Raw genomic sequence first — 23282 nt, 5'->3', positions numbered from 1 at the left:
CGTCGATAGTTAATACCGGCAGTATACATGTGCATTAGTATCATTCCTCATTGAGTTGCATTAACTGTTTATTGGTGCTCACATATTCTACCACCGTATGGCACAGACCATTGTAGTTTTCCCAAAGTCTCCTATGTCAAGAATTTAGCCTACCCCACACCGGCTACAATGGAGCAACATTGTTTTTACTAACCATTAGTTGGTTTGATGTTTTACATGGTTCCTTCTGAAAAACAAAGGTGTTGACTTGTGGTTACATTGTAACTTCCTGTTTAAGCAGTCTACAATGATGCTTATAGGCTAACCAACGTACTTAACTATGTCAACGTTGTGATGGAGATTTAACTGCTATTTACAGCGAGTCAGTCTAATAATTTGAAGTAGAAAACAAGGTTGGCATCTTTCTGTTCAGTAATTCAAAATACTCAGAACATAGTCATTTTGATGATTTTTTTTCTCCACTTTATTTTTGTTCATCCTTTAATTTAACCTTTTATTTAACTAGGCAAGTCGTTTAAGAACAAATTATTATTCACAATTACAGCCAAACTGGGGCACTCTGTTCATTGTGACTGGTTTTTGATAGTGAGGATGTCTGGTTGAACACAGCTATGGGAAACAATCAATGTGTCCAAACAAAAGGAGTAGTAGGAGTGCATCGGTTGTATTCTACTATAGAGATCTATTTTGGCCTTCATTTTTTTATTTGTTATTTTACAAGTAAGTTGACTAAGAACACATTCTTATTTGCAGCAACGACCTGGGGAATAGTTACAGGGGAGAGGAGGGGGATGAATGAGCCAATTGTAAACTGGAGATTATTAGGTGACTGTGATGGTTAGATTGGGAATTTAGCCAGGATACCGGGGTTAACACCTCTACTCTTAGGATAAGTGCCATGGGCTCTTTCATGACCTCTGAGTCAGGACACCCGTTTAACGTTCTATCCAAAAGACGGCACCCTACACAGGGCAATGTCCCCAATCACTGCCCTGGAGCATTGGAATATATTTTTTTTAGACCAGAGGAAAGAGTGCCTCCTACTGGTCCTCCAACACCACTTCCAGCAGCATCTGGTCTCTCATCCAGGACCAACCCTGCTTAGCTTCAAAAGCAAGTCAGCAGTGGTATGCTGCTGGTAATGAATGAATGAATTGCCCATAGCAGCTGTAGCATGTTTGATTGTTACTGACCCCTAATAACATCAGCTGTATCATGAGGCCTACATGATATTCTTGCAATTAGAGCCACATTGATTGTTGCTTATGAGCTTTATTGCCACAATATTCCTTGGAACTTAATTCATTTTGCCTTAAATTTGTATAATTATGGCTTTATTGATGCATATGATCCTAGATTCAATGATATGTGAAGTACCACAAGTTAGTGTGAGATTTTTGACATGAGACAATCTCTAAAGAAAATCATCCGCTTAGAAAACTGGTACCATTATTGTCTTGGAAATGTACTATTTCTTTGACACTCGTATATCCCCATGATGTTTCAAACAGTCTCTGGATAAAGATTGTGAGGACAGCTTCTTGTTGTTGGGTCATCAGTCTTATGTTACTGGAAACACTTATCTCCCTCACTAGCTTTAAGCACCAACTGTCAGAGCAGCTCACAGATTACTGCACCTGTACACAGCCCACCTATATTTTAGCCCAAACAACTACCTCTGTCCCTACTGTATTTAATTGATTAATTTATTTTGCTCCTTTGCACCCCATTATTTTTAATTCTACTTTGCACATTCTTCCATTGCAAATCTACCACTCCAGTGTTTTACTTGCTATATTGTATTTACTTAGCCACCATGGCCTTTTTTTAACTTTACCTCCCTTATCTCACCTCATTTGCTCACTTCGTATATAGACTTGTTTTATACTGTATTATTGACTGTATGTTTGTTTTACTCCATGTGTAACTCTGTGTCGTTGAATGTGTCGAACTGCTTTGCTTTATCCTGGCCAGGTCGCAATTGTAAATGAGAACTTGTTCTCAACTTGCCTACCTGGTTAAATAAAGGTGAAAAAAAAAAATATTTACCACAGGACAGTCTGGAGGCAGGGCTGTCACATTCACTGTCGGAAAACATGGATTATTTCAGGCTGTGTGTATTGGGAGTCAGTGATCTGTGTTGTCCTGTGGAGGCCATCACTCCCCCTCTGATGTTATAGCTGCACATGTACTCTAATGAAAATGTGCTTTGTGACCTGCGTTATAATTCTCTCTATTTGTATTTTGTGACACCTACAGATTGGTGTGCTTCTGTCTCATAAAATGGCCTTTGCTGGCTCCTGCCTTGTTTCTGTTTTTCCTGTTGGGCAGAGGCGTGTGACGGGAGACAGACTGAGAAGTTGCTGCCAGACAGACAGCTCTGTGCACGAGTGTGTTTGATCAAAAGAAAAGATGGACTTCTCTTCTCTCTCTTTCCTTGGATGCCTGGTGCCATGCGATGACCACAATCTTAACCATCTACATATGTACTGGCAAAAAATAAAACACGTGTTAAGATTTCTCCATTAGACTCAGTGCCAGTAGCAGCAGCAGCAGCAGTAGTAGCCTTGTGGTTAGAGTGTTGGGCCAGTAACCGAAAGGTTGCTGGACTGAATCCCGAGCTGACAAGGTAAAGATCTGTCATTCTTCCCCTGAGCAAGGCAGTTAACCCACTGTTCTCTGGGCGCGAAGACGTGGATGTCGACTATGGCGGCCCCCCGCACCTCTCTGATTCAGAGTGGTTGGGTTAGTCAGTTGGATAACTGACGAGGTATCCCTTTCCCCTAGTAGCAGCAGCAGCAGTAGTAACAGTAGTAGCAGCAGTAGTAGTAGCAGTGCTAGCAGTAGTGGCAGCACTGGTAGTAGTAGTAGTATCAGCACTAGTATCAGCGCTAGGAGCAGCAGCACTAGGAGCAGCAGCACTAGTAGTAGCAGCAGCACTAGTAGCAGCACTAGTAGTAGTAGTAGCAGCACTAGTAGTAGTAGTAGCAGCGCTAGGAGCAGCAGTAGTGACAGTAGTAGTAGTATTAGTGACAGTAATAGGAGCAGCAGCAGCACTAGTAGTAACAGAAGCACTAGTAGCAGCACTAGTTGCAGAAGCACTAATACTAGTAGCAGCAGTAGTAGCTGCACTAGTAGTAGTAGTAGTAGCTGCACTAGTAGTAGCTGCACTTGTAGTAGTAGCAGCACTAGCCGCCGCAGCAGCACTAGCAGCAGCACTAGCAGCAGCACTAGCACTAGTAGCAGTAGTAGTAGTAGTAGTAGTAGCAGCAATAGCAATAGTGGTGGTAGTAGTAGCAGCAGCAATAGTGGTGGTAGTAGTGATTGTGGTAGTAGTATTATTAATTGTAGTCGTGATGGTGGTGATAGCAGTAGTGATGGTGGTAGTAGTGATTGTGGTAGTAGTCGTAGTGATGGTGGTGATAGCAGTAGTGATGGTGGTAGCAGTGGTAGTAGTGATGGTGGTAGTAGTCGTAGTGATGGTGGTATTAGTATTAGTAATTGTAGCCGTGATGGTGGTAATAGCAGTAGTGATGGTGGTAGTAGTATTAGTAATTGTAGTCGTGATGGTGGTAGTAGTGATGGTAGCAGTAGTAGTAGTGATGGTGGTAGTAGTTATGGTGGTAGCAGTGATGGTAGCAGTAGTAGTAGTGATTGTGGTAGTATTAGTGATGGTGGTAGCAGTGGTCGTAGTGATGGTGGTAGTAGTATTAGTAATTGTAGTCGTGATGGTGGTAATAGCAGTAGTGATGGTGGTAGCAGTGGTAGTCTTGATGGTGGTGGTAGTAGTAGTAGCAGCAATAGTGGTGGTGGTGGTAGTAGTAGTAGTAGTAGCAGCAATCGTGGTGGTAGTAGTAGCAGCAATCGTGGTAGTAGTAGTAGCAGCAATCGTAGTAGTAGTAGCAATAGTAGTAGTAGTAGTAGTAGCAGCAATAGTGGTGGTAGTAGTAGCAGCAATAGTGGTGGTAGTAGTAGCAGCAATAGTGGTGGTAGTAGTAGCAGCAATAGTGGTGGTGGTAGTAGTAGCAGCAATAGTGGTGGTGGTAGTGATTGTGGTAGTATTATTAGTAATTGTAGTCGTGATGGTGGTGATAGCAGTAGTGATGGTGGTAGCAGTGGTGGTAGTGATGGTAGTAGCAGTAGTAGCGGCAATAGTATTAGTGATGGTGGCAGTAGTAGTAGCAGCAATCGTGGTAGTGGTGGTAGTAGTAGTAGCAGCAGCAAACGTGGTAGTAGTAGTAGCAGCAATCGTGGTAGTAGTAGTAGTAGTAGTAGTAGTAGTAGCAGCAATAGTGGTAGTAGTAGTAATAGTGGTAGTAGTAGCAGTAGCAGCAATAGTGGTAGTAGTAGCAGTAGCAGCAATAGTGGTAGTAGTAGTATCAGCAATAGTGGTAGTAGTAGTTGTAGCAGCAATAGTGGTGGTAGTAGTAGTAGCAGCAATAGTGGTGGTAGTAGAAACAGCAATAGTGGTGGTGGTGGTGGTAGTAGTAGTAGTAGTAGTAGTAGCAGCAATAGTGGTGGTAGCAGTAGTAGTAGCAGCAATTGTGGTGGTAGTAGTAGCAGCAATTGTGGTGGTAGTAGTAGTAGTAGTAGTAGCAGCAATTGTGGTGGTAGTAGTAGTAGTAGTAGCAGCAATTGTGGTGGTAGTAGTAGTAGTAGTAGCAACAATAGTGGTGGTAGTAGTAGTAGCAGCAATAGTGGTAGTAGTAGTAGTAGTAGCAGTAGCAGCAATAGTGGTGGCGGTAGTAGTAGCAGCAATAGTGGTGGCGGTAGTAGTAGCAGCAATAGTGGTGGCGGTAGTAGTAGCAGCAATAGTGGTGGTAGTAGTAACAGCAATAGTGGTAGTAGCAGCAGTAGTGGTGGTAGTAGTAGTAGTAGTAGCAGCAATAGTGGTGGTAGTAGTAGTAGCAATAGTGGTGGTAGTAGTAGTAGTAGTACAGCAATAGTGGTGGTAGTAGTAACAGCAATAGTGGTGGTAGTAGCAGCAGTAGTGGTGGTAGTAGTAGTAGTAGTAGCAGCAATAGTGGTGGTAGTAGTAGCAGCAGCAATAGTGGTGGTAGTAGTGATTGTGGTAGTAGTATTATTAATTGTAGTCGTGATGGTGATGGTGGTAGTAGTGATTGTGGTAGTAGTCGCAATAGTGATGGTGGTGATAGCAGTAGTGATGGTGGTAGCAGTGGTAGTAGTGATGGTGGTAGTAGTAGTGATGGTGGTAAGCAGCGTAGTGATGTGGTATTAGTAGTAGTAGCAGCAATATGGTGGTAATAGTAGTAGTGATGGTGGTAGTAGTATTAGTAATTGTAGTCGTGATGGTGGTAGTAGTGATGGTAGCAGTAGTAGTAGTGATGGTGGTAGTAGTTATGTGGTAGCAGTGATGGTAGCAGTAGTAGTGTGATTGTGGTAGTATTAGTGATGGTGGTAGCAGTGGTAGTAGTGATGGTGGTAGTAGTATTAGTAATTGTGATGGTGGTAATAGCAGTAGTGATGGTGGTAGCAGTGGTAGTCTTGATGGTGGTGGTAGTAGTATTTGTAATTGTAGTAGTGATGGTGGTAGCAGTGGTAGTTGTGGTGGTAGTAGTATTAGTAATTGTAGTAGTGATGGTGGTAATAGCAGTAGTGATGGTGGTAGCAGTAGTAGTAGTGATGGTGGTGGTAGTATATTTGTAATTGTAGTAGTGATGGTGGTAGTGGTAGTATTAGTAATTGTAGTAGTGATGGTGGTAGTGATGTGGTAGCAGTGGTAGTAGTGATGGTGGTAGTAGTATTAGTAATTGTAGTAGTGATGGTGGTAGCAGTGGTAGTTGTGATGGTGGTAGTAGTATTAGTAATTGTAGTAGAATGGTAGTAGTAGTGATGGTGGTAGCAGTGGTAGTAGTGATGGTGGTGGTAGTAGTATTAGTAATTGTAGTCGTGATGGTGGTGGTAGCGGAAGTAATAGCAGTTGTAGTAGTGATGGTAGCGGTAGTAGTAGCAGTAGTAGTAGTGATGGTGGTAGCAGTGGTAGTAGTAGTGATGGTAGTAGTGGTGTCCGGATGTTGCTGATGGGTTGTCGTGTTTCAGTTCACTGAAGCAGAGAGACTTCAGCTGGGGATGGAAATTCGTTTTTCAAGTCAAGCCTACTCTACTGGAGGTCTCTGTCAGTCTGTCTGGTTCAAAGATCCAGGTTTTGCCCTTGTTTGAGTTATTTGTAATTTGTGTAATATATTGTCACGGATGAAGCAAGGGACTGTACAAAGTTTCCCAAAAAGGAGCATTTACATTTTTTGGCATCGTTCACCCTCAGCTATTTCTCTGTGATCCAGTGATTCACATGGGAAGTGTTGTTTCCTTACCTACAGACTTTAAAAAAACAGAGGCTCTCTGAATGTCACCTTCTCATTCCTCTCATACTTTGTACTCCTATACTGACCTCTTTCCTTTACTATAGAGCAAGGATGGATGCCTCTGTCTCAGCTTTTCTGACGTGCGTTCAATCAGAGTTCATATCAATCAGATATTCAATCAGAGTTCATATCTGGGGAGTGTGTGTCCACGTCCACAGTTTTGATTGATCCTTGAGATGACACACTGGGGTAGGTTTTGTGTGTGCATTTCCTTTGTGGCCCTCATTCGATTCTAGTTACACATTGGCCTGCCTGCCTACACCGCTCAGCTCTCAGGCTGTGTCCGGTGAAATCAGCCCCCAAATATGCAGCCTTAGTGGGAAAGGCTAAGCCAGACATGGATGGACCCATTGATCTCAAGGTGCTATCCATCTGAGATGAGCAAGATAAAGGGACTACATTATTGCTTCCCCACAAATCATCCATAATTAGAGATGTGCTGTTCACATGAGAGTAGCAGGCTAACTTCCTTTGCGGGTGACAGATTTCTTTGGTATGACCTCAATTAAACCGAAGTCATTTGACTGTTGGAATCTCTGGTGCCTGTTCTCAGGGCAGAGATGCCAGCTCCTGTTTTGAAGGATTATTCCACCAACCTCAGCCAGAGTGCTCATCTCATAATTCAAGGCACATTATGAGGAGCTCCATGTCTGTAGAGTTATAAGAACATTTCATATGCACAGGGAAACAATTTAGCGTGGCAGTAGTATTCCATAATCCTTAAGTTCTCGATTCAGTACGTACCGTCCATTTCCTCTGTTTTCCCCCTCGCGTATCTCCAGCTTTGCCGTCATTTTTGATTTGTTTAATCTTGTATTTTTTTCAGAATGAAGAAAAGCGTAATCTCAGTTTGGGTGGCCATGTTGGTTTTGACAGCCTTCCCGATCAGTTGGTCAGTAAATCGGTGACACAGGGTTTCTGCTTCAATATCCTCTGTGTAGGTGAGTATCAAACCACATGCTAGTACACTAACAGTAACACTGTGTGTCTCACGGGTTGTATCCCAAATGGCACCGTATTTCCTACTATATGTAGTGCACTACCTATAGGGCTCTGGTAAAAGGTAGTTCACTATGTAGGGGATAGGGTGCCATTTGGTATGCAGCCAGGGTTGTTTCTGCCCTTGACTCGAAAGAGAACAAATGTCTGTGCTGCTGTGAAGAGGCTGTAATCAGAATGTCCCTCCTGAGAGTTACTGAGACCTAACAACACTTTTCTCTCTCATGCTTTCTAGGGGAAACGGGTATTGGCAAGTCGACGTTAATGAATACACTTTTTAACACAATGTTTGAGAATGAGGAGGCCAGCCACTACCAGAATGGCGTGTGTATGCGGCCCAGAACATATGACCTCCAGGAGAGCAACGTCCACCTCAAGCTGACTATTGTGGACACTGTGGGGTTCGGGGACCAGATCAACAAAGAGGAGAGGTAAGCAGCTGATGATGAGAATCAGATATTCAGCTGATAAATAGTTGGAAGTATTGAGGCTCTTTATCGTGTTCATACTCTCACAGTGCATGCCATCTTTTGGAGTAAATTGCTTACATTGCCTGGAATGTAGACAAGACAAGCACAGTTAAACTAATGTCATTTTGAGGACTTAATCTCCCCCTGAATGGAGGGGGGTATAGAATGATGAGGACATTCTTGGTTTGAACTACAGCTGTCAGACTGAGTGTTTGTGTAACCTCTGCAGCAAGAGGGCTCACACCCCCTGAATGATACAGTGGGAGGAACAGGTCGTAACTCATCGTGTTTGGGAAAATACTGCTGCAGCGATGCATCCCAAACAGCCTTTTAAAGGTCATCAATTATGCTGGGAAAATAGATGTAAAGAGGGGAAGGTTAAACATTGTACATATGTTCTTGGAAAGCCTCCATATCACTTACCTGCCCTCCAAGCTACAGTATAATGATGGACACGGGGATGGCTTATACTTTAGGGTTTTGATTTCATCTGATTTCCAGGGTTGATCAGTGACTTTCTATGTTATTTGTCTCACTTCATCTGTAGAATGCTAGACTGAACACACTGGCATATTAAATGTTCTCTGTGACCTCTTAAGTATTTACAATTTGTGATACTTGATATTGTAAGGTCAGATTAACCTGAGTAGATGCAGGTTATTTCTGTACACACACAGGCATCTGATATCCCCACTGGAAACTTTGAAAGAAACAAAGAAAGAACATGAGATAGTGGGACCAAAATGTCAAACCAATAACCTCTTAGTAAAACATTTATTTTATTTTTTCAGTTATAAACCGATAGTGGACTATATCGACACACAGTTTGAAAAGTACCTCCAGGAAGAGCTGAAAATCAAGCGCTCCCTCTTCAACTACCACGACGGGAGGGTCCACATCTGTCTGTACTTCATTGCTCCCACGGGGCATTCGCTGAAGTCTTTGGATTTAGTTACCATGAAGAAACTGGACAGCAAGGTAAAGGATCACTACCGCCTCGTGGGCAGAAAACACACACCATCCTACTGGTTGACTTGTATAGATGCTGAAATCCTTTTACTTTGACTGGTGTGGATTTCTCACAGTTGTGGAATAGCTAGCTCTTCATGTTGGTGTGGGGACCAGCTGACAGACATTCCAGATCAAATTTTAGGTTCATATCGTTCCCTAATGTATCTGGCAGACATAAGCAAGTATGTTTGTTGTAACTTATCCCTATGAAGATCATTGCTTTTCATGTGAATAACTGAGTATTGGTCAGCAGATCCATAGTTTAGGATCATTTGAATATAATTTAGCTTTTAAATTGTTATAAAATAGCCCTACCATTTTATTTTTCCCAAAAACATACACTCACTCAAGTAGTCTAATTCTAACCTCCGTTTGGATATTTGATTAATCGATTAACCGTACCCATCCCTAAAATTGACCGCGGTCTATTGGAAACACCCGAATGATCATTGCCTCAATTAGTGAACTGGTGGAATGAATCTTGTCACTATTGCAGTTTAAGCATGAATGAGGGTGAGGGAAAGAGAGTGTCACTACTAGTTACTAGTGCAGTCACGTTTTATTGACCCCAAATAGGGCAGGTGAAATCTGGCTGACACTTGACAAACCAGACAATACATCCAGTACTCCAACTCCTATTACGTCCCTACCAAGCTCATATACAGTGGAGCAAAAAAGTATTTAGTCAGCCACCAATTGTGCAAGTTCTCCCACTTAAAAAGATGAGAGGCCTGTAATTTTCATCATAGGTACAGTTCAACTATGACAGACAAAATGAGAAAAGAAAATCCAGAAAATCACATTGTAGGATTTTTAATGAATTTATTTGCAAATTATGGTGGAAAATAAGTATTTGGTCACCTAAAAACAAGCAAGATTTCTGGCTCTCACAGACCTGTAACTTCTTCTTTAAGAGGCTCCTCTGTCCTCCACTCATTACCTGTATTAATGGCACCTGTTTTAAACTTGTTATCAGTATAAAATACACCTGTCCACAACCTCAAACAGTCACACTCCAAACTCCACTATGGCCAAGACCAAAGAGCTGTCAAAGGACACCAGAAACAAAATTGTAGACCTGCACCAGGCTGGGAAGACTGAATCTGCAATAGCTAAGCAGCTTGGTTTGAAGAAATCAACTGTGGGAGCAATTATTAGGAAATGGAAGCCATACAAGACCACTGATAATCTCCCTCGATCTGGGGCTCCACGCAAGATCTCACCTCGTGGGGTCAAAATGATCACAAGAACGGTGAGCAAAAATCCCAGAACCAGACGGGGGGACCTAGTGAATGACCATCAGTAACACAATATGCCGCCAGGGACTCAAATCCTGTAGTGCCAGACCATCTGAATTTTGCTTGAGAGCATTTGGATGATCCAGAAGAAGATTGGGAGGATGTCATATGGTCAGATGAAACCAAAATATAACTTTTTGGTAAAAACTCAACTCGTTGTGTTTGGAGGACAAAAAATGCTGAGTTGCATCCAAGAACACCAAACCTACTGTGAAGCATGGGGGTGGAAACATCATGCTTTGGGGCTGTTTTTCTGCAAAGGGACCAGGACGACTGATCCGTATAAAGGAAAGAATGAATGGGGCCGTGTAACGTGAGATTTTGAGTGAAAACCTCCTTCCATCAGCAAGGACATTGACGATAAAATGTGGCTGGGTCTTTCAGCATGACAATGATCCCAAACACACCGCCCGGGCAACGGAGTGGCTTCGTAAGAAGCATTTCAAGGTCCTGGAGTGGCCTCGCCAGTCTCCAGATCTCAACCCCATAGAAAATCTTTGGAGGGAGTTGAAAGTCCGTGTTGCCCAGCAACAGCCCCAAAACATCACTGCTCTAGAGGAGATCTGCATGGAGGAATGGGCCAAAATACCAGCAACAGTGTGTAAAAACCTTGTGAAGACTTACAGAAAACGTTTGACCTCTGTCATTGCCAACAAAGGGTATATAACAAAGTATTGAGAAACTTTTGTTATTGACCATATACTTATTTTCCACGATAATTTGCAAATAAATTAATTAAAAATCCTACAATGTGATTTTCTGGAGAAAAGAATTCTCATTTTGTCTGTCATAGTTGAAGTGTACCTATGATTAAAATTACAGGCCTCTCTCATATTTTTAAGTGGGAGAACTTGCACAATTGGTGGCTGACTAAATACTTTCTTGCCCAACTGTATCAGGCCAGTCGTATAGCCTATAAAGCTGTTCTAGGAATGGTGGAGAGGAAATGCCAGGCTTGTTTGTGTCTAGAAATGTGATGACTCATATCAAACAGATGGTATGGTTATGATAGGGTTGGGCGTTATCCAGATTTTCATACTGTCATATACATACACACTGAGTGTACAAAACATTAAGAACACCTGCTCTTTCCATGACAGGCTGACCAGGTGAAAGCTGTGATCCCTTATTGATGTTACTTATTAAATCCACTTCGATCCGTGTAGATGAAGAGGAGGAGACCGGTTATAGAAGGAATTTTAAGCCTTGAGGTAATTGATACTAGGATTGTGTATGTGTGCCATTCAGTGGGTGAATGGGCAAGACAAAACATAAGTGCCTTTGAATGGTTGATGGTAGTAGGTGCCAGGTGCACCGGTTTGACAGTGTTAAGAACTGTATCAAGAATGGTTCACCTCCCTAAGGACATCCAGCCAGCTTGACACAAATGTGGGAAGCATTGGCGTCAACATGGGTCAGTATCCCTGTGGAATGTTTTCGACACCTTGTCGAGTCCACATCCTCAATTCATTTTAACTCCATGTCAAAAACTAGCAGCGTTTTTAAGGTGTTCTTAATGTTTTGTACACTCAGTATGTAAATAAATGTTTTATTACATTTTTTACGCACACAACAATTTAGGCAACATGGATCTTGGTCCAGGAGGGGATTGAATGTTTCTGCTGTAACCAAGACACTTGATCTTGACATCTAGCCACTTAGCTAGCAAGTTAGCAAACCAAATGAACAGCTGGAGTCCTGAGCTGGATATCATTTATTTGACACATCTTAGATTTCTTATACTTATAAGCGGTGTAGTTGTCATACTTCCAAAATCACATTGTTGTCATGCTTTCCTTGGAGGTCTGGAGAATTTAGCAGCAACATTTTGAATTGTCCGCTGGGAGTTGATGTTACATTTTAAGAACCCCCCCCCATATGCCCGTTGAAGGGTCTTTATTTTATTTTTTTATTATTTATTTGTATTAAGAACAAAACAAATTCAAAGATATACAAACATGTACATAAACCTAACAGACGGGTATTTCATATCTAGATACATTTTCAATTTGTCAAAGTTTTATGGTATTGCTTTTTTGTTTTTTCACTTACTGATCATTTCTTAAATAATGTGAAGAGGGGTTTGTTCTCTGCCCACATTTTATGGATAACTAATCTGCTAGGAAAAATAAACAAAGTAACAATGAAAGTTAAATAATTTGGATCAAAATAAACATAATATCAGAGTATCTCAAATTAACAATAAAAGTCGTTTCGTTTCAAATAAAATCTAACTCGCTCCAAAATCTTCTGACATAAGAACAGTCTCAAAATAAATGGTCAAGAGTTTCTGGGTCACAACCACAAAATACACATTTGTTATCAATAGCTATTTTAAATCTGTGTATAATAAAGGTATTTACAATGTAGATTCTATGAATGAGTTTGTATGATACTTCTTTCACCTTATTAGATGTACAATATTCACCAGATAACAACGAGACTTCCAGTTCCCTTGTCCTAGGGCTGCATTCCAGTTCCCTTGTCCTAGGGCTGCATTCCAGTTCCCTTGTCCTAGGGCTGCATTCCAGTTCCCTTGTCCTAGGGCTGCATTCCAGTTCCCTTGTCCTAGGGCTGCATTCCAGTACATTTTAGCAGAGGGAATAGCAACATTTTGACTGTTTTCCTTATATATATGTTATTACATTTATAGTTTAAAATGTAAATTCCTTCTAGCTGTATTGAGGCTACAAAATCCTCAACAGTACTGTTCGATTCTCCTAAAAGAAGAATAGCACCTGTAGGGACAGCTCTAACAACAATTTGATACTCCTCAGGAGTGAATGTAACATTGTGTTCTCATGAGTTCTGGATAATAATATAGTTGTCCATCATTATTCAAAAATTGTTTATCCCAGATAATGCTGTTGTCAAACCAGTTCTGGAAAAATATAGACTTGTTTTTGTATTTTATGTCTCTTCTATTCCAGATTGTATTCCTATGTGGGGAAAAATTATGTTTGTATGTGAGGTTCCAAGTTAGAAATCAAATGTTATTGGTCACATACACGTGTTTAGCAGATGTTAATGCTTGCGGAGTACTTGTTTATGAAAGTTAGCAAGCTTAACAGGGATCTTACCCACATCAAAGTTGCATTTGAGTAAGAATTCTAGACCACCAATCTGTTGGAATGTTAAATTAGGGATTATATTCCAAATGCAATCCTTATTTCTTAAATAGTTTTGTATCCATTTTGATCTTAAAGATTATAATATCTGGTTTTAATATCCAGAGCTTTCAACCCTCCCTCACCTTGGGTTCTACACATTACCGCTTTTCTTAAATAATGAGGTTTATTCCTCCATATGAAGTTAAATAATTTAGTATCAACCATTTTAGTTACATCCAAGGGAGGTAAGAACTCATCTGGACCTTCAGATTTGGACAAAAGTACACGTCCAGATGAAGACAGATCTCTTAATAACCAGGAGTTAAATCTCTTTCAAATGTCCTCTACAATAGGAAAGATTTGTTGGCCCTTTCTTTCTGATCTTTGCTAAGTTTAATAACAAAATATGTAATCACATCTTTTATAGGAATATTACATACTGAGTTTGTCACATCTTTTCAACGTAAATGATTCACATTTCCTAATATTCAGAGATAAACCAGATTTGAAAATATTGACCAAACCCCCCCCCCCAAAAAAATCAGTCTCAAAAATAAAATAATCTTCAACTGTATCAAAAGCCTTGTAAAAGTTTACACATAAAATAAAGCTATCATCCATAATGTGCTCATTATTGTCTATCAAGTCCAATACTAGTAGAATATTATTACCTATATGTCTGCCCTTCATAAAACCAGACTGGGTATCGTCAATGATTTGGTCAAGACCATTTTTAAGTCTTATTGCAAAAATGGATGCAAGTAGCTTTCCATCATTGTTCATTAATGTGATTGGTGTTCAATTTTCTAACATCATAGGATCTTTATTTGGTGTGGGTATTACAGAAATGTGGCCTTGTGTCATAGAAATAGGCAGGAACCCTAAATCAATTGCCTCCTTAAAAATATTAAATATAAATTCAACAATGTCCTCCTGAAAATATTTATAGCTTTCACTAAAGGCCATCATTCCCTGGAGATTTGTTCGCTGAACTTGCTGATTAATTCATTTCTATTAATGAAATAAAAAATGTATTACAAGCCTTTTGGAAGTCTTCATCTATTCATTTTGCATAGTTTTGACAGAGTCTAGAAAGGCAGATATGTCACTAGTAGGACAGGCGAAAAGATGACCATAGAATTCTGAAACATATTTTGAAATATCTTTGGGATTTTCATTTTCTTTGCCATCTACATTATGCTTATGAATAGAGGTAAATTCAGATATTATTTTGTTCTCTCTCTAAATTGCTAAAGTTTTTTTTTTCACCTTCCTCCAACCATCTCCTTCTTGATCTTACAAATGTCCCTTTTACTCTCTCTTCATACATTCGGTCCATTTCTTGTTGTAAAGAAAATAACTGACCAAGGTCCTCCATAGAGGTTAGAGAAAGAATTTCAATCATAAATTTATCTTCCCTCAATCTTAAGTTCAGCTATTTCTTTAGCTCTCTTCATGGCTGTTTGTCTTATTTCATACTTCATTCATTCCCAGTATTTCCCATGAGACTTAAATAGATGGGCTTTCCTCCAATTGTCTTGTATAATATCTTTTGCATCCATCTTGATATGATCATCTTTCAACAGTCTACTATTGAGTTTCCAATAGCTTCAATTCGCTTTAACTTCAGATCCATTAATATTTAAAGATAAGAATGTAACTTTATGATCAGTAAGAATTGATGGTTCAATGGATACCTTGACTACAGTGTTATCTAATGAATTATAAATCAACCAGAAGTCAATTGTTGACTGTCTGGACATGTCCTTGTTACTCCAAGTGAAGTCATTTTTATCAGGATATTTAGAGGGTGGTATGTGTTCGTCACTGTTTTCCAACCGGGTAGGACACATTTTGTATAAAGTTGTTTCGTATGCTAGCTAGTTTTCAACATTGGAGAAAATCTGGAGGAAAATTTTTATTCCGTTTTGCCAGAAGCGTGCTCTATACACATCGAATCAATGAAGGCATTATAACCCCTCTCCTTGAACACTCTATTAAAGAAAATATAAATTTTGGTGTGTCTTGCTACAGGCTATGGTACAAGTTTAGTGTATTAAGTGTGGCCGACAGTCTGCGATTTATTGAAAGTGGAGAAATTGATGGTAATAGTAGTTCTCTGAAGTCGATAATCGAGGATCAGGTTCGTGTTCTGAACTCTCAAGGAATTGCTGTCGTTTTCACTGGTCAAAGTGAGAAGGACGAGAAAATTGCCAAGGGTGAAAACACGATTGTCTTCCAGGACTCCTGAAACTTTTGTTGGCTCAGAGAAATGGTGAGGCCTACTTCAAACGTCATTGATCCGCGAGCGTCTCATTGGAATGGGGGTCGATGAGGTTCAATGGTGAGTTATTTGTGTGGAACTAAAATGTGTTGAGCATCTTTTTGGATAAGTTAACTAAAACTGTCTTATCGATATCGGGGGAGAGAGGAGGGGTGATGGAGGTGCAGCTATGTGGTGAGAGAAGGAGAAGGGGATCTGGTTGCAGCTATGTGGGTTGGGGTGGGAGACATGCCTTGTGTTTTTATTACCATGTGGTGTATGGTAATTATTTGACTTGTAAAACTACTGTCTCATGCGTGAAACCTGCTAATTCTTTGATCAGTTGTGTTTCTGTGCATTTTAGTATGGATCAATAATGTTGGACCTTCTCTTAAAATAACCCTCCTTCTAAATGAACACACAGGCCACGCTCTACCTTCAACATGACAATGTTGTCATTAAACAAGTATTATTTAGTCCTTTTGACAACTAATGCATATTGTCTTGTTTGTATCCTATTTCCTATAAGGGAGTAAGGCACAAGGGAAGGAGCTTGCTTTTCGGAAGTGGTGGAGAATGGTTGGCGAGCTGCGGTCACTCCTACCAATTCCTGTATTGTGTTTCTAAGGCTATAAGGAATAGCATAATCAAACAGCTGGGCATGCACCAATGTGTTGGGGGTGGTGAACACTGGGCATGCACCAATATGTTGGGGGTGGTGAACACTGGGCATGCAACAATGTGTTGGGGTGGTGAACATGCACCAATATGTTGGGGGTGGTGAACACAATAATGTGTTGGGGTGGTGAACACTGGGCATGCAACAATGTGTTGGGGGTGGTGAACAATGTGTTGGGGGTGGTGAACACTGGGCATACAGCAATGTGTTGGGGGTGAACACTGGGCATACAGCAATGTGTTGAGGGTGGTGAACACTGGGCATGCAACAATGTGTTGGGGGTGGTGAACAATGTGTTGGGGGTGGTGAACACTGGGCATACAGCAATGTGTTGAGTGTGGTGAACACTGGGCATACAGCAATGTGTTGGGGTGGTGAACACTGGGCATACAGCAATGTGTTGGGGGTGGTGAACACTGGGCATACAGCAATGTGTTGGGGGTGGTGAACACTGGGCATACAGCAATGTGTTGGGGGTGGTGAACACTGGGCATACAGCAATGTGTTGGGGGTAGTGAACACTGGGCATGCAGCAATGTGTTGGGGGTGGTGAACACTGGGCATACAGCAATGTGTTGAGTGTGGTGAACACTGGGCATACAGCAATGTGTTGGGGTGGTGAACACTGGGCATACAGCAATGTGTTGGCTGGGCATACAGCAATGTGTTGGGGGTGGTGAACACTGGGCATACAGCAATGTGTTGGGGGTGGTGAACACTGGGCATACAGCAATGTGTTGGGGGTGGTGAACACTGGGCATGCAACAATGTGTTGGGGGTGGTGAACACTGGGCATGCAACAATGTGTTGGGGGTGGTGAAAAGTCCTGACAGGGACAACATCAGACAGGGAGTGATGAAAGGTGTTATCTGACCCTGTAGAGATGTTTTCATGGTTGCTCACAAGAGGTGGAGTCAAAGGGGCCTGAAACCCCAAGGACTGTCATACGGTCACGTTTTTCAGCATTTCCTTGGAGAACTCCAGTGCATCCAGCAGGAGTAGAGGGCAGGCTGGAAAACAGGCTTTTCAACATGTACCACTCAGAGATACCCGAGCACATAAAACTGTGCATCATCGCTGCCTTGGAAGATGAGTCATTTAATCTCAGAGTTGTGATGGCTACTTCTGCACTGGGAATGGGGCTCGACTTTAATGGTGTCCATCATATAGTTAACTATGGACCACTTCAAGATCTTGAGTCCTACATGCAGGCGTATGGCAGAGCGGGGAGGGACGACATAACATAACATTTGTTGTAACATGGAAGACCGCTTGTTGGCGTTTCAGATAATATGAGACTGTATGTGTAAAGCAGTACCAGCTGCTTGCGGGTGAAACTGTTACAGCTCTTTGGGGTCACGCAGCCAATATCCCCAAAGATGACTGCTGTGACAATTGTGCTAACTACAAGGACGTACAGCATGTGTGGGAATTTCAAGTCCTTTGGAGATGCATGCAGGACAACAATTCCAACCTAGACATAGGCTGGTCAGTGGAGCATAGGCAATACCTGAGAGAGAAATGACATGACCGTGCACTTGAGATGGCACACACAGGTCTAGGATATTATTGTTGTGGAAACAGGCCCTTTTGGCTGTTTCTTCTTCTCTCGGTTTAAGTTGGGTTTGTGGTAGCTGATCCAAAACACTATATGGTTGATATCCTCAGATCTACTTGAGATTGAGTGCTTTCCAGACGCTGGCTAAAGCTCAGTTTTTATCAAATCGCTGCATGAGGTCTGTCTTCTCTGATGGTCCTGCTGACTTTTTATGTCAAACTGGACATGGGATGATGTTGGATGAGGTCTTTTGTGAGGCTCACATGGTTTTAGCAGTTCTTGCATCAAATACTTTGGTATTGCTCTAGGCTGATTTACTTGTACTTGTGGTGTGGTTTTCAAATCAGCCCCTTTGGTCTTCCAACCTCACCTGCACACTGTTTCTACCCATTTTTATCTGCACTGTTTTGTCTTTTCTGTGGTAAACAATACAAATACAGAGGTACTGTAGTTGTGACCTTACATAAAGGGAAAATAAGGTTTTAATATCCGAAATGGTCGTCATGCTTTATGCAACACATTTTCAATAATTAACATTATTGCTGTATGTCCTACAAGGTGAGATCAATTTCGAGTCTCATAGCAAAGGGTCTGAATACTTATGTAAATAAGGTATTTCTGTTTTTTTTATTTTTAATGCATTTGCTAACATTTCTAAAAACCTGTTCTCGCTTTGTCATTATACACCTATAGATAAACATTTTATTTAAGACATTTTAGAATGAGGCTGTAGAAAAAGGCTAACTTAACAAGATGTAGAAAAAGTCTAGGGGTCTGAATACTTTCTGAATCCACTGTATAGAAGTTTGGAACCACCAAGACTCAGAGCTGGCCAAACTGAGAAATCGGGGGAGAAGGGCCTTGATCGGGGAGGTGACCAAGAACCCGATGTGGAGATGGGAGAACCTTCCAGAAGGGCAACCATCTCTGCAGCCCTCCACCAATCAGGCCTTTATGGTAGAGTGGCTGGACGGAAGCCACTCCTCAGTAAAATGCACATGACAGCCCACTTGGCGGTTGCCAACAGGCACCTAAAGGACTCTCAGACCATGAGAAACAAGATTCTCTGGTCTGATGAAACCAAGATTGAACTCCTTTGCATCAAGTGTCACATCTGGAGGAAACCTGGCACCATCCCTACGGTGAAGTGTGGGTGGCAGCATCATGCTGTGGGGATGTTTTTCAGAGGCAGGGACTGGGAGACTAGTCAGGATAGATGAATGGAACAATGTAGAGAGATCTGCTCCAGAGCGCTCAGGACCTCAGACTGGGGCGAAGGTTCACCTTCCAACAGGACAATGACCCTAAGCACACAGCCAAGACAATGCAGAAGTAGCTTCGGGACAAGTCTCAATGTCCTTTGGTGGCCCAGCCAGAGCCTGGACTTGAACCCGATCTAACATCTCTGGAGAGTCCTGAAAATAGCTGCGCTGTGACGCTCCCCATCCAACCTGACAGAGCTTGAGAGGATCTGCAGAGAAGAATGGGAGAAACTCCCCAAATACAGATGTTCCAAGCTTGTAGTGTCGTACCCAAGAAGACTGTAATCGCTGCCAAAGATGCTTCAACAAAGTACTGAGTAAAGGGTCAGAATACTTATGTAAATGTGATATATTTTTATTTATTATTTTAATACGTTTGCTAAAATGTCTAAACCTGTTTTTGCTTTATCATTATGGGGTATTGTGTGTAGGTTGTATATTTTTTGTCCATTTTAGGATAAGGCTGTAACCTAACAAAATGTGTAAAACGTTCAGGGGGTCTGAATACTTTCCGAATGCACTGTATACGGTGTATATAACATTTAGTGTTTTTTTTTTAAGTATTGAAAATCATACGGTCTGTATTTTTAAATACCCCTGTATAAATCTGGATATCGCCCAAGTCTTGGCCAATACCTCAGCCAACAGCATGGCAGCTTACCTTAGCCAACAGCATGGCTCTATCGCTCTCTGAGCTGTCACTAATGAGCCTTTTCACAGGGGACACAGGGCAGACTGAAAATCAGCCTATATGTCTATGATGTAAAGCAGACAGGCAATGGGGTTTAACTTATACTTCCATAAAGACTATTGAGGCAGAACGTTGACAGGTTCACAGCACTGAGGGACCAACACCTAAATATAGTATTGTAAGGTGGTCTGGTTTAGGGATGAGATGAGCCTCTGCTGTTTAACCTCAGTAGACGTTGTGTAAAGGACGGAGGCATCTATGCAAAACAACCATGACATCTGCTTTGTAGCAGAATGATGCTGAATGGTTACATTGAACAAGGCCTCCTTTTTGACCCTAACAAATTGTCTCTCATCACCTCCTGGCTATAGGACGTCAGTGACCTTAATCTATGATAATTATCTACATCGTCCCACTACTCTGAGGAGCCAAAGCAATACTGGCATATGAATGTGTTTATTTTGTTCTGTTTTAGTGCTGAGATGGGACCCCGGTCAGTTTGTTTTCTTAATTGCTGTTTGTTTTATTGTTCTGTGTGGGTTTGACTGAGATCAACCCGTTGTGGTTGCATATGGCGACATTCAGTACTTCAAGTATTTGTTGATGATACTCTGACAAATTCAGATTCTCTGATATGCATTGAGCTTTAATTTTAAGATACAATCGCCATGAAACCTTTGTTAAATCATAGCAGAAAAAACTAAAAAGCAAACCAGATGGAGTTTATCCTAATGGCCAGAATGCTCTCCTTTCTCTCCTTTTTAGGTGAATATAATCCCCATCATCGCTAAAGCCGACACAATCTCCAAGAGCGAGCTCCATAAATTCAAGATTAAAATCATGAGTGAGCTGGTGAGCAACGGCGTGCAGATCTATCAGTTCCCCACAGATGACCACGCAGTCACAGAGATCAACTCCTCCATGAATGTGAGTCACTCACTCACTCACTCACTCACTCACTCACTCACTCACTCACTCACTCACTCACTGTTTTTCCCTCACTATAGGTGGTTTTAATATATGGTTTTATGGTTTTAATAGCTGCACATAGTTTCCTCCCTTTGAAACTTCCTCTGTGTACCGCATTGATGGAGAATTGGTAGAGCAGCAAATCAGTTGATCTGGTCTGTCTGGCCTGTCTAGTGTCTACGGGACCCACCCTATAGCTCTGTGTTTAGGCTCGATGGCCTCATTACCTGGGCTCTAGACAGTTTTGGCTTACCACTTCATTCTTGAGGTTGCTTTGATGAACGTGTTTTTCTCATGATGTAGGATCTCACTGGCCAGAGTAATTCTGGGAGAAATACAGAACCAATACTGCTGGCCAGATGTTAAACACAGCCCATGTCAACACTGTTTTGGCCTAGAGTTATTCTTGTGTTGTCTATGGCAACGTTGTTACAACCAAAGTTGTATTCTAAATTAAACAGTCATATTTTCTCTCCTGTTGTCTTTTTCCTCTCTTCCATGACTGTCTGTCTAAGCAGTTACACCTGCTAGTAAACATGGCCATCTTGCCTCCCGAGTGGCGCAGTGGTCTAAGACACTGCATTGCAGTGTTAGCTGTGCCACTAGAGATCCTGGTTCAAGTCCAGGCTCTGTCACAACCGGCCACGACCAGGAGACCCATGGGGCGGCGCACAATTTGGCCCAGCGTCGTCCTGGGGAGGGTTTGGCCGGCAGGGATGTTCCTGTCATTTCAAACATGGCCATCTGTCTAAGCAGTTAGACCTGCCTCATAAATATGTTGACTAAGCTGTAAGGAAGGAGTGTAACCTGTGTGAGAGACAGATTGTTGTTTGAAAGCAGCTTTTGGTCAGAGCTGTTGACCTTTTGAACTCCTTCAGGCTCACCTCCCCTTCGCTGTGGTGGGGAGCGTCGAGGAGGTTAAAGTGGGAAACAAAACGGTGAGGGCCAGGCAGTACCCCTGGGGAGTAGTACAAGGTGAGTATCTCTCCTCTTTCTGTACCTCTTGGCTCCTCTTTCCATTTCAGGAGAGAACTGCTGCTCAGACAGATTCCTTAGTGTGTTGGGGAAATGGCATAGGCCGATGAATGCACTATTGGTAGTATTACTACAGGGACACTGCTACAGTACATTGTTTGCTTTGTTTATAGACCTTCAGCTGTGGTTGACAGGGACTATAAACGTTATAATTAGATTATGTCACAGAGCACTGCTGGTAGAATATTTTAACCCAGCTGGGAGTTTTCAGATTCAGAACGGTCTCTCCATTATCCTGTGCCCGTTGTTTCCATTCCCCAATTCTCCCAGGACAGTGGTTTAGTTTTATTTATAAACCCGGTCTCGTAGGAGAGCATTCCAATCAGTCGTTCCATGACGCCCGCCAACTGATTGTTCAAAAATGGTTTCTGTAGTTAGAATCAAGTAAGATTGGCATTCCTAGAAACATTATTTTGTAGAAATGTAGTTTTATATCAGAGAAATTAGGCTAATTGAATGCACCCATATAATATTCAATAAATATATTACAAAACATCTGATTTGAACTCAACTGTTTCCTACCAATGAATAAGACATTAGGAATCCATTTTTTTGTCAAAAGCCACCCACGTACCCCCCACACCCCATGCCAATCCCACCTCAACAACCAGTACACAGTATCAGTTCTCTGTTTGACAAGTATGAAGCTGCAGCTTGGAGTATTGCTTCTCCTTACTATGTAATTAATGTATTCCCTGTGAATCTGGTGATGTATCCCCCCCACTGAAATTAGTAATTAAAATCACTTGCATTATTTACCATAAAGTAGTGTGAAAGTAACAGGTTTTGACCACTAGATGCCAATGTTTCTGCTATACCTGCTACACTCGTTTATCTATTTTGCTTGTCTTGTGTTTTATTAAATTAATCACAATTTTCTTTGCAACTTTGGGTAGAAAACCAATAGATTTGGATCATGATGAAAAGAAATGGTGTGGTCATCCACAATTCAAGCCAGTCCTCCATGAAAGTCATTCCGTATGTCCTCCTTTCACGCTTAAACTGTGTCCAAGAAACGTCCCCTTTTGTGTGTGGTTTATTCCCTTCAAAAAAGTTATTGATTAGCTACTGTTAGGCCATTCCTGGAAAACAAGCAAACCATTAGGCTACAGCAGTTCTAATGGTTTAAATGTTATGATCTTCAATGGTAAAAGTCCCCCCCCACACACACACACACACACTGTTTAGTGTTTCGTAATGGTAATGGTATTGGGTTAAATGATAAATGTCACTATTCACCAAACATATAGAGCTATTTCCTGATCATTTTATTGAAAAACTCAAGACCTTGCAATCAATTATTTTAAGGTTGTCACAACATTTTAGTCCTTAGCCTATTTCTCCATCAAAGTGTTGAGCTTGTAGGAAATGTCTTCATATGACAATTGCATAGGGATAGCCATCTCAGAGAGCGGCCACTTGTTGGATTATTCAAGTTGAGTTGGGTTGAAGCATCAGGCTGCTGTTAGGACAAACCAAATTGCTTTCATGGATGACTGGCTTGAATTGTAACCCTAACCCTTTTCTACAAGTTGAAAAGGAAATGTTGTGATC

At 41.5% G+C, this 23282-nt stretch overlaps 1 protein-coding gene across 2 annotated transcripts in view; it reads left to right on the top strand.

The window, feature by feature from the left end:
* Positions 1 to 23282, top strand: part of LOC135550971 (septin-8-A-like) — a 41054-nt gene that overhangs the window by 403 nt on the left and 17369 nt on the right. For both annotated transcript variants that reach the window (XM_064982289.1, XM_064982288.1), the window contains exons 2-6: positions 7210 to 7324; positions 7618 to 7813; positions 8644 to 8830; positions 20490 to 20651; positions 21572 to 21668. In XM_064982289.1, the coding sequence (XP_064838361.1) occupies positions 7210 to 7324; positions 7618 to 7813; positions 8644 to 8830; positions 20490 to 20651; positions 21572 to 21668 (757 nt within the window). The remainder of the gene's footprint in view (positions 1 to 7209; positions 7325 to 7617; positions 7814 to 8643; positions 8831 to 20489; positions 20652 to 21571; positions 21669 to 23282) is intronic.

The sequence above is a fragment of the Oncorhynchus masou genome, chromosome 12 (genome assembly GCF_036934945.1).
Source record: "Oncorhynchus masou masou isolate Uvic2021 chromosome 12, UVic_Omas_1.1, whole genome shotgun sequence".
In the NCBI taxonomy this organism is placed as follows: Eukaryota; Metazoa; Chordata; class Actinopteri; order Salmoniformes; family Salmonidae; genus Oncorhynchus; species Oncorhynchus masou.
Note: the sequence above shows the minus strand (reverse complement) of the source record. Positions and strands in the feature narration are given on the sequence as shown.